At 36.2% G+C, this 12,558-nt stretch overlaps 1 protein-coding gene across 1 annotated transcript in view; it reads right to left on the bottom strand.

Moving 5' to 3' along the window:
- Positions 1 to 296: 296 nt before the first annotated feature.
- Positions 297 to 12,558, bottom strand: part of LOC142319851 (adenylate kinase isoenzyme 1-like) — a 29,094-nt gene continuing 16,832 nt past the window's right edge. Inside the window, exons 3-5 of the mRNA XM_075357524.1 lie at positions 9,289 to 9,405; positions 4,125 to 4,283; positions 297 to 371 (exon numbers count right to left, since the gene is read on the bottom strand). Coding sequence (XP_075213639.1) covers positions 297 to 371; positions 4,125 to 4,283; positions 9,289 to 9,405 — 351 coding nt within the window. The remainder of the gene's footprint in view (positions 372 to 4,124; positions 4,284 to 9,288; positions 9,406 to 12,558) is intronic.

Below are 12,558 nucleotides of genomic sequence, written 5' to 3'. Positions count from 1 at the left end.
TTTATGTGTGATGTGTTAGCTCAACAAAAACCGAGTTACTTGTTACTACTTGTAAAGAAAATTGATCGATTTTCATCTTATGACCATACAATCGTATTGTTAAAATTGCGAACCTTCCTTTTTTTGAAGTTAAATAATGAAAATATTTAATGATTATTTTAACTTTTCTACTTGTAATTTATTTTCAAATTAATAAGAGTAATAGATTTTTTGTTGAATTTTATTTGTGCTGTTTGTGCTCATTAATAATATTTCCAAAAAAGATTATACATCCTTAGTAATAATTAGTTTTCATTTTAGGAACGTGCTAACTCATCCAAATGTTCTTTACACTCCTCTAAGCAAAAAGTTACATCTTTTTCTCCGTTTACCTGTAAAATAAAAAAAAATATGTTATTTGAATCTAACATTTTTAATTATTTTATTTTTTTATTTATAGTCGCATCGACAATTAAAATCATTAGCGACTGGAGTGTAACTGTAAATGTACCGGTAAAAATGTACTTTTGAACAGACTCAGGCCGACCATTTCTGGACGTGTGGTTAATTGAATCCTAACCAACAAAGAACACCGGTATCTAGTATTCAATCCGAATAAAAGCAACTTCCTTTACTGGGATTTGAATCTAAGAACCCACGAGTTATACTACTAGACCGATCCGGTGGATTATTATTCATTTTTAATTTAAACCTTTTTTTATACTTAAATTTAACATTTCTATTTACTTGGAATAAATAAATAATAAATACAATACTGGCAATACAGGAAACTTTTATATGTACTTCAATTAAATAAATGTACTTCACATTTCATACTTTTGTGGCTCGTGCAGTGTACTAACTTTCAGTATAACACAGAAATTTTGAATAATTTATGAGTTTCTAAAATTAATTAATAAAGTTCTACTTTATAGGAATTTATATTTATTTGAAATAGAAAATTCGTTTCCAGAATTAGTTCTGATTCGCAGTTCCAGATGCAAAATAGAATGAAATGAGGATTAAAAAAAAATTTTTAATTTATTGGCATAAGACTTGGGCTTCATTATCTTTACAGTCGTAGAAGTTATATAATTTATTTTATTTTGTAAGTTTGGATTTATTGTTAATTTAACGGGTAAAGTAAAACCAAGTTTCTTTTTCATTGTATTCGTTATCTTACCTGAACTGTAAGGTGTAATAGGGGTTGTAAAAATACAACTATTTTTTCAAGAAACAAAGGGTTGAAGTTTTCCACCTGAAGATACATTTTTTGTAATGTTAAAGGTAGTATAATTTTTTGCATAGAAAATTATTAATTAACAAAATGGCAAACTAAATCAAGTTTAAGTTTAACAAACCTTGCTCGCTTACAACAAAACATTTTAAATTACTTTTTTGTTATTAACAATCACGCTAATTTGAACTGCAGTTTTAGCTAAAGTTATTGGGGTTGTTTTTGAAGTCGAAAAGACATCGCTTAGGATGGTATCTGAAAAGTATTACAATTTTAACCGTGTTTTGTTTATTCTTTTAGAATATCGGTGTTATATGTTTTCATTATAATCAATTGTGTTAAAATTTATTCATGGTTTATACATGTTCAGAATATTTAGTTTTTTATTTATCATCGAACTGCGTGCGGTGAGTTGTTCTCATAAGGGGTTGAAAAATACAAACTACACGTTAAAATAGAGTTCTCAATGTGTTCATTTATCTTTAAAACTATGCTCTCGTTGCTGACTGTAGAACTTGTGCAGTCAGAGCATTTTATTTTGTTAAGGTTCATGGACACTATGCTTATTTAGTGTTTGTGTTGTGAAAGTTTAACTTATTCCATTCATTTTTACAAAGGTTTAATTCGTTTGTAATTTTATTTTTTATGAATCTTAATATATATATATTTATAAGTTATTATATTTAGTATATTAGATTCAGGTCTTATTTGTATAGATTCGGTCTCGACCTATCTCAAAATTGTACGGAGTGCGAGGTGGAAGAGACCCTCGGACATGTATTCTTTCTGTGCCCGCGATTCGCCATAGAGCGTAGAGAGATGCTCGGCAACCTGAGACGTGAGCACATGTTTTGCCCTGAAGATACCCTACGAATCCTATTACAAGGTGAGGCACAGTGGAAGACTGTGGAAAGATTCGTCAGGACGGTCATGTGGAAGCTGCATTTTGCATTTATATGAGGAGACCCGCAGAGGAGAATGGCGCCGGAGGGCGCGGGGGTGGACAGGTTCTCGGCTGAGTGCCTAGGGGGTCCCCCGTACATGTCGGGGTCGCCTGGGTGCGATGAGGCCGGGGACATTCTGTTCTGCTCGCGCGTCTGATGGTAGCCACTGGTAAGTGGTGTGACTATTTGAGATTTCTCTCTTGACTGCTGTGTGGGTATGTATCGTGTGGGTGTTGTGGATGTTAGAAGCTTTGTCCTGTTTTCTGCAGGACCTGTTTGTCCTGAGTTCTTGTGCGATTTTGTTGTCGGTGTTTGTATTTGACATGCTGTATGTGTTGCTTCCAGTGGTGTTGTTTGTGTGGTGTGTGACATTTGTTGGTTTGTTATGACTGTGTGTGCGGGCGATTCCCCCTTCTTTTGATGAAATGTTTTGGGGTTCCTCCAATTCTTAAAAAAAAAAGAAGTGAGGTATTTTTTGTTTTAGTTTTCCTCGTTATCTTATTTTTTTAAGGTTGAATCAACGGGTACAAAGTACATCTACTTTGTTGCGGTCTAGATACAGAACAAAGAATACACAAATCGATATTATAATATATTATATTTTGTTTCTTATTAAAATATGTTCTCAGAAATTTTACATATGCATTTAAAAAGAGATAGATTAATCTATCTCTTTTTATACTTAAGTATAAAAAACACATGTAAACCTTCCCTAGAATCAATCCCTTACAGGCATACTAACTACAGAGTGAGCCAAAAGATACGCAGCCTTAAATTCGAAGACATATTGCAGAGGGAGATTTAGTTTTTTGCCAGCGGGAATGTATGTGTTGGCAATGGGTTATCTTATGGTAGATAAGATTACCCGTTATCTTATCTATAATAAGATTGGCCACGATAGCCAAGCGATTTTCCTCCTTTTTGTCGACAGTGATGTGTAAGCTGTGAGCTAACAAATATGAGTTTTCCCAGGCTCAACCTGCGTTCATTATTGAAAGTTAGTTTAAAACGCCATTCTTAAAATTTCAGGAAGACTTAAGTGTAGCTTTTCCTGAATGAATGAGCAGTGCCAGGCCCGGCTATGCCGTTCCCAGCTGCCCCCCCCCCAACAGTAGCCGGACTCGGTCCTTTATTGTCACTGCCTCTAACAGGGGCACCCCGGAGAGGGCGCCCCCGCCGGGTCTCGATCTTTTCGGCTCGGGGATCAGGCAGGAGTCCCCCTATTTCCTCGACGCCGCTCACCCGAGCAGGCCCGGACGAACAGCGACTCCACAGAGGGCTTTCCCTCAACCCCTCGCTTCCTAGTCCTTTTGTCGCATTATCCCGGCGACGTAACGTGAGATAGTAGAGAACCGATGTTTACTCGCTAACATCTTGCTAATAATGTTCTCAGTGTTCAACGGACTCACCAGCAACTCGCATGCCTGATGTTCACCGGCCCACCTGCCACGCTTAAAAATTAGATCGCCAGATCTAAATCCCCCCGACTCTTTACTTTGGAGACATCTGAAGGATAATGTCTATAAGAACAAACCTCACACAATCGACTAAATCAAGCACAACATCGAAGACGAATTATCCCGCATAAGTACAACGACCGTCCGAAAAGTAGCAACTGACATAAAGAAACGTGTTGAGGCATTTGTAGTAGCAGATGAAGGACATTCCAGTATCTACTGTGAAAAAAATAAACAAATATAAATCCTTTTTTTCATCTAAAAAATACAGTAGAGTATATTATGTTAATAAAGATTTTTTTAAGAATATTAATTATTGTATTGCGTATCTTTTGTCTCACTCTGTATAACACCAACTGGGGACGACCATTGAGTTCTACAAGAAATTTTGTAAGCCTACATTTTTTACGTAATGATTGTACTATACGTAAATGATGATTTTAATAGTTAAAAAGAAATTATATGATTTTTACTACAAGTGTCTACATAATATTTTAATAAATTTACCTTGATTGCTTTTTTATGTTTAGTTAATGGAATTATATTCTTGTAAAAGTTTTTTAACTTATTCCTGACTGTAGTTTCATCATCTCCGTTTGCGAGTAACATACTCTTCAGTGCCGTACAACGTATCTCCATGTATATTATTAATGAAACCGGTCCGATCTGTAAAAAAAAGAATAATGGAATTTTATTTGAATTTTTTATACGCTAAATAAAAAGGCCAGCTCACAGAATTCATTAAGTTACCTTCGTTTAAATGCGTCCATATTAATAGAATCAAGTTCACGTATTTTTAACAGTAATTTATTAAAGCTCTTTAAAGTATTCTATATTTATCCAATACATTCGATGAATACTCACTGCTCTCTACTGCTTCCAATTTAATCCCACATCTTTATTTTTCTTTTTTGAAAAAGAAAAATAAACATTATATTTCTTTCCTTCTGCTTCTCGTTTTACTCATTCATACGTTTCCACCAATTGACATGAGCTATCTTTATTAAACCTGAATTCATACTTTGAATTTTTCGCTTTTCGGATTGGCATCTTAGGAACACTTCCAAATGATTTCTTTTAATAACTATTAAATTATTTTGATACAAGTATTATAGAGTAAAAATGAAATATTTATAATAAAAGAAAATGAAGAAAACCATATTGTTTCTGGCGAAGATGTTTATTAGAGATACACGAATCTAAATAATTTTTCAAATCAGTTTGTAAATTCCAAATACATGTAAATTCAAAATTAATTTAAAGAAATTTTGATACGTTTATAGTCACAAAGAATGTTTATTTAAGTAAATTCAATAAGTACACGGATACGGTAAAAATCGTTTACTGAAAAAAAAAAAAATCTAATAGGTTTGCATATTTTAAATGTAAAACAATCGTTAGTAATTATAGATAAAATCATCATAAAAAACAAATAAAAAAAAACGTTCTCTTAGGAGCACTGTGTACCTACCTAAACACACGCATACACGCGCGTACACACACACACACACACACACACACACACACACACACACACGCACACACACACACACACACACACAAACACGTTTTAATTATTTAAAAGTAAAAATTAATATTTATATACTTTTTTAATTTAATATTTTATCTCATGAATAATATCAGAGATATGATTACACATCATTGAGCAAATGATTAAATTATCCCATTAAGATTATTATTAAACTTACTTTATACGTTGTAAAATTTAAAACAAATACGCTATTACGTGAAGAAATCAATAAAAATATTCATTCATTAAATTATATCTTTGTTAAAAATATAAAATAAAATTTTAACAAGTTCAAGTTACAAAAATAATTATCTTATTTTCTTAATAATAATAATAATAATAATAATAATAATAATAATAATAATAATAATAATAATAATAAAAATAATAATAATAATAATAATAATAATAATAATAATAATAATAATAATAATAATAATAATAATAATAATAATAATAATAATAATAAAAAAATAATAATAATGCCCCGGAAAAACCCAACCTCCATGTCTGTGCAATAACATTAGCGCGCACATCTGAGGCACGCAACGATATCTTCACTTTTGTTGGCCAATATGGCCAACATGGTCTTATGGTTATGTGCTCAGGAGGCCTCCTGTGGAGTACGGAATTGGCGATCCCGAGCTGTCCGAGCTGGTTGCGGTTTTGTTTTTCGATTTCACTTTTTACAGCGGTGGCGGTAGGCACGATCGTGATCCGTTTTGCCGACACTGGGAGGGGGCGTGCTCATCTCTTTTTCTGGTTGTGGAGCTGGGTTAAGGATGGGCTACTGTGAGCTTGCTCAGCCGAAGTCTAGCTCAGTATGAGTCAGTCTCTTCGCCCTTGGCAGGGATTATCCCATAGGTAAGGGAATCGGAGCCCTTACTGCTACGTGCTAGCCCTGGAATGTCGGTATTGTGGGTGAGGCAGCACCTGACTCCCCGGCCCGGGTTAAATTTGTGGGAGGCAGCTGACTGGGGGAACCCAGGCAGCATGAATGATCCGGGGCACACACCCAACCGCCTCTTTGCCTGCATCTTGTGACATATTTAGGGAAACTATAGATTATGGAACCCTCAACTTCCACAACTTCCATGGCAAAAGGTCCACATAAAAACCGTCGACTTAGAGAACCTCTTTCTTCGGAAGCAAATAGAAGGAAAAGTGTCAAGTTTATTGATAAAGAAGAGTACAGAGTTTTGGAAAAAAAGGATCGAATCAAGTTTGGACCGAATAGTGGAGGACCTATTCCTAAATATCTTGTAATCAAGAAACAGGAATGCGATTTTTCGAAGATTGATTTTTCATGAAGCTCAAGGCATCACGGAAGCAGCTGCTGAACCTGTTAAAGAAACAAGAAAGACTGCGACAGGATTATTTGTTGATGCCTTAAACGACCTACAGTCGTCACGGCTACTTTAACCAAAGAAGACGAGACTCATCGACATTGAAGTTGTTCCGCATAGTTCTTTAAATATTTCCAAGGGTGTTGTCGTGTGCAGACCTGCTAAACTATACAGAGGAAAAAATTGTTGAAAAGATTGATCCACAAGGAGTCGCGTCATGTTAAAGATTGAACACATGATGCAATGAGATGTACTCTCCGCGACTCATGTCCTAACGTTCAACCGACCCAGCTGTCCGGAGAACATAAAATCTGATTTTCATCGATTAGATGTTCGTCAATTCATCCCGTTGCGGTGTTTTGGGTGTCAGAAGTTTGGATACACAGCGACACGATGTACAAGAAAGTAAATCTGGGTTTGTGGTGAGCCGTTGCACCCTGATGACCCATATAGGGACCCACCTGTGTGCGTCAATTACCACGGACACCACTCCGCAAGATCGCGTAACTGTCCATTCGTAAACAAGAAGTAGCTATCCAAGAAGTGAAAACCGTATAGACGGTCATCTAATACGAAGGGAAGAAAATTGTGACAAGTAGATCGCCTAAGACTGCATCCTATGCTCAGGTTGCTGCAGCTTCGGCAGCTCCTGTAGCCCCCTTTAGAACAGAAGACGTGATATCTGAACTGGCACCGGCATTAGCGAAAGCGGTCGAATCGAACATATCTTTCACGAGAAACAGAAAACTAGATCAATTAAAGAAACAAGTCTTTACAGAAAACAACGGATGTTACTAAAAGAACAACTTCTCCACCAAGGTTTGGGCCTTCGAACAGTTCTAAAGTGAAACCAAATGAAATAAAAGCTCAACGTAAGTCTGAGTAAATTAAATCAAAAATTAAAGTTCAGACTGAGAAAATCCCCACGAGGGATCTGAAAAGACGGAAGTAAATATAATAGATGAAACGAATTTCGAAAAACGAATAGAGCCACTGAAAGCAAGAAGGCCTTTAAATGAGAAGGCGAGCATTTCGATCGCTTCACATGTTCTAGACGTGAGTGGAGTGAGTCTTGAGAGAAGTCCTGCTGATCGCACCATCTGAGTCGGTATTATCTGATGCCGGCAGCAGGAGATCCTCCGTGATTTACTGCAAATGATCAGAAGAATCCATATCCGAGGCCTCTGTCAGCGTGGAGTTCGACATCGAGGTCTTGAGTAAGATAGAAATAAGAAAGAAGAAAGGATGGCCTAAGGGTAAACCTAGGTGAAAAAATATAAGAATAAATTTATTTATTTGTATTTAAAGAACTCACTGTCCTTGATTGTTTTTGAAAACATTTCTTTAGAAATGAAGTTAATTGTTTTTAACTAATTTTGAAATTTTTTAGTGTGTTAATTGAAACTGTTTTTAAGTTGTAAGGGCCCTTTACACTCTTGTCATCTTCTGTTTAATTGGGATTTAAATATCTCTCGACAAGTCTTTTTTTGGACGATCTGTCATGGTAAGACTAGTCTCTAGACTATGTCGCTAGTGATTCTATAAGGGAAGGAATGAAAATGTTTCTTTTTTCTTTTTCTGATGTGGAAAGGCGCTAATGAACACAGCAGTTGACGCCTCTAAAACTTAAAAAAAAAGAAGAGATAAAATAATAATTATGGTGTAAAGTTTATTCCGGATTAGTTTTTATTATTTTCATGGTTTATTGTGAAAAAATGAACTTTTTGATCTAATCTTTATGTCTTACTAATAGTTTTTTGGCGCTTAAAAGTTTGGTATAATTATTTACTTCAATAAGTTGGTTCAACTTGGTGCAATGCTATTCAACAAGATTAAGAAAATTATAGTTAAACAAAATAATAATAATAATTATGTATATATATATATATATATATATATAAATACCTCTATATATAATCATGATACCTCTCATGATGACCCTTTATCCGATGCGATCGGTAATCAAGTCAAAAAGCTGGAGTTTATATAGCCAAATATTTTTTTCAAATTTCAAATTTTTTGGACAACAAATTTTCGAGATATGAGGTAAAAATTTTTTAGAAATAATGTTGAATATTTACCCACGTCTAAATCCGACTGAAATATTCGATTTTTAAATAACTAACAGATATCTACTTTAATAAAAATTACGATAACTAACTACCCCTCCTTTTTTTTAAATTTTATCCAAAATTTAATTTCATTAATGCCCTATATATAGACATCTTTTGAGACATTTTAAAAGAATTTATGTTGAACCAGTTCAGATATATTAATCAAAATACAGGCCAACACAAATACCGAGGTACCTTTCGGAGATTGTGTAATTTTTTTGTATTTTTTGGACCAAAGGGGTTTGAAACGTCGACATTTGCAAAAACTCCAATACCCAAATTTATGGCCGATCGCTATAATTTTCCTTTTCTAACTCTATGCTGCTACAGAATCAATAGAGTTATATCCTAGAAAGTAGACTAATTAAAAAAAAAAAAAATTAGGAATCTCTGCTACTTGTGAAAAACGTGATTATTATAAAAGTTTCTAAAGATTTTACTATTATGCTACAGCACCCATTTGTTGTTCCATACGAATAAAATATTGTAACAATTTCATTCTTGGAAATGTGGAGGTAATGTCTACAATAAAAATTAAAATAAGGAAAAATGAATTGCTAAAATGCCAGAAAAACTGATCAGTAAAAGTGGTTCACAGCTATGTTAAATCGTTTAGTGTTTTAATTCTATTTTATACTGTTATGGAAAAATGCATGAATACTTTTTAAACGTTATTTTACCATTTTTTCAAGAATGTTGCCTTGTGATTTACAGCTGGGCACACCAATCATGACAACGCCTCGTATCTCGTCGATTTTTGATAAGAGTACTTCTGTTACCAAGTCTGTCAACAGTTCCTGAAATTATACAGGTAAAATTGTTAATTTACATTTAATCACATAAAATAACAATTCTATTTCGTAAAAACTATTTTATAATACAATACAATACAATGTTTTATATTCAAATTTTTAGTGACATAATTAAGATCGATTTAACAAAAAAAAGTATTTGAAAATATAAGGGTTATATTCAAAAACAATACTTTATGTCATGTATCTATATACTCGTATGTTTATAAATTATCGTTCAAACTTCATATCATATGTATATACATTATTACATTTAAAGTGATACAGTTGTTGTTTTTTTTTCAATTCGTTAAAGGAATCAGAAAGCGTGTATATATAAATATATATCGATTTGAATGTCGTTGAGGTAAGGCTTTGATTATGAGAAAAGTTATGTTCCCTTAAAACTCCTCATAATTGAGTGCGTAGTCTGTGAATGCTGGCCTGCACAGTCTATGGCCTGATGTAATTAGTGTTTTAAGACCGCCAACGAAGTCTGTGACTAAATTACTTACCAAGTTATTACAGAATAACAAAATTTTTTTAATGCATAGACTATTTTGATACTAAGTAAGGCTTAAAATCAGTTTAAAAAGAAATAATATTACAAATATTTTTCAACATTTTTAAAAACTTGCTTTATACTTTTAGTCACACTTTAATCAGATTATTATCATACATTGCATGAGTTTAATTAGTCGGTTAATTTGGATTTCAAAAGATAACATAATATATTGAAATTTCTAATATATTTATAAAATATCAAACAAATTTTCAATCAAACATTTATTATAAAAAGTAACGAAATAGTGCAGTTTTTATTTCATTTACTTAATTAACTATTACAATTTTCGACAAACGTTTTTAGAGTTTTTATAAAAGATTTTTCAAACGACTATCAGATTTCTCATCTGCGATCCCAAAAACCCTGGATAGCCCTTTTGCAAATTTTGCAATTTTTTACACCCGCACCCTTAATTTACTCCCGTACGGGAGGATGTTTGCAAAAGTAATGGTGTAGTGTTACATTGTCACCCGACCTTAGTACCTGCAAAATTTCATCAATCGGCAATGTCATGAAATATGTTAAATTAAGGATGCAAGATTTGAGGATAAACATGAAAAAAAAAACATTGTGGGTTAAAGAAAAGCAAGTAAAACGTTCTGTCGAGGGAAGATATAACTGTTGATATTGTACAATCAATTCGAGGTTTAGGAGCTGAACCTTGAATTTTGTACAAATTAACGCAGGTTTTTGTACAAAAACCTGGGTCGAGAGAGGGGTCAACCTCACTCAGGCCTATATGTTTGGTTAATAATTTAACGAAACTGTACGAGACGACAATAGAGGCCAGGCTTTGGAAGAGGTCATCAGAAACGGAGACTTCCACGAGAAAAAATTCGGTTTCCGACAAAGGTGGTCGACGGTTGATGCGGTCGACGAAGTGATGAAGACAGTGGACTAAGCAGCAAGAAGTACCTGGAGAACGAGACACATTCCTATAATTGTGCTCCTGGATGTCCGCAACGCCTTTAACTCCCTCAATTGGAGCTTCATCTTCCGAGCATTGAGCAAGTGGGCCGTTAGAGGATACATGAGAAGAGTAATTGAGGACTACCAGAGTGAGCGGAGGTTAATATACAGGCTTGGCTCCACGGACTTGTGGTTTCAATCAACCTGCGGGGTGACCCATGGCTCTATTTTGGGGCCTCTATAATGGAAGATCATCTATGACCGGGTTCTTCGTCTTCGTTATTTGTCAGGAGTGGTTCCAGCGGCTTACGTGGATGACCTGGCCTTGGTGGTGCTAGCAAAAACTAAGGAGGAGTTGACTCGGGCGGCGAACGCTGCCTTGCCTTGGTCAGTGAATGGATGGAGGGAGCCGGACCACGGTTCGCATGAAAAGTCATTGTTTGTCCATTTTTTGGCAGGGAGAAGGCGGTTGGGGCCCTTCCTAATAACAATTGATGGGGTAGCAATCCAATCCCGAGAGACTGCCAAGTATCTTGGGATATGGTTAGATAGTAAACGGTCGTTTACGAATCATGTACGGGTGACATGTGAGAAGGCCGGACGGACCGTCAAGAACCTCATTAAACTGATGTCAAATGTTGGAGGACCTCGAACGGGCAAGAGGAAGACCAGATGGCCAACTCGGTTTTGCTTTATGATGCACCGCTTTGGGCAAGGGCGGTGTTGGTAGAACGTAATAAATGGCGCTTGAAGAGTGTTCAGCGTCGGATGGCCCTAAGAGTAGCATCAGCATACCCCTCGGGGTCTGCAGAGGTGATGTTGGTGATTACAAGCATGCCGCCAATGCAACAGTTAATGAAAAGGCTAGTACGATGAGTTATCAGGGGAAGCCTAAGGAGGATATAAAAGCGGCTGTCGCCAGAGACTGGCAGGCCAGGTGGAATGCGTCCACTACGGGGAGGTGGACGCATCGCTTGATTCCATATATAGAGCCGTGGGCTGGGAGGAATGTTGGTGAGCTGGAGTTCTGGCTCACCCATTTCCTGACTGGGCATGGAGCCTTCCGTTCCTATCTACATGGAAGAAGAAGAGCGGAGGATTCTCTGTGCCCACATTGCCAAGAACTTAACACTCCTGAACATGTCATTTTCAATGCTTGAGGTGGGAGAAGGAACGTTGCCGCTGCGTTGCAGTCACAGGGCAGATTATGGCAAATAACATTATAGACACCATATTGAAAAGCGAGGACCACTTTGAAGATTCGTGGCAGGGATCCTGCTAATCAAAGTCCGGGAAAAGAGGACCTGATGGATGCTTCCAGTGGATCTTCTAGACAGTACCACAATACAAAGTCCTCAGACTGAGGCGGGAGAACCTGACCGGAGGAGGGATGAAAGCTCTATGCGGAGCCGTTGTTGGTCCGCGGTGGTGTGGATGGGCGACGGTGATAAAGCACGGTGACTCCGTGCTTCGGAGTCCCTCTGCCCCTCAGGCACCTCCCGGGGACGTGCAATGCTTAATTGTGAACCTGACCCCGGGAGGGGAGGATCGGTGAGATATGAGGTTTGGTCGGTAGGTGCAGGTACACACGCTCTCTTCATAGCATGTAGCGGAACCTGTTAGCGAGTCCGACACCACTCCGTCCGTAAATGAGGACATTTACGGACGGAGTACTTTGACATTTT

Source organism: Lycorma delicatula, chromosome 2 (genome assembly GCF_047948215.1).
Source record: "Lycorma delicatula isolate Av1 chromosome 2, ASM4794821v1, whole genome shotgun sequence".
In the NCBI taxonomy this organism is placed as follows: Eukaryota; Metazoa; Arthropoda; class Insecta; order Hemiptera; family Fulgoridae; genus Lycorma; species Lycorma delicatula.
This window is presented reverse-complemented; position numbering and strand designations above follow the sequence as displayed.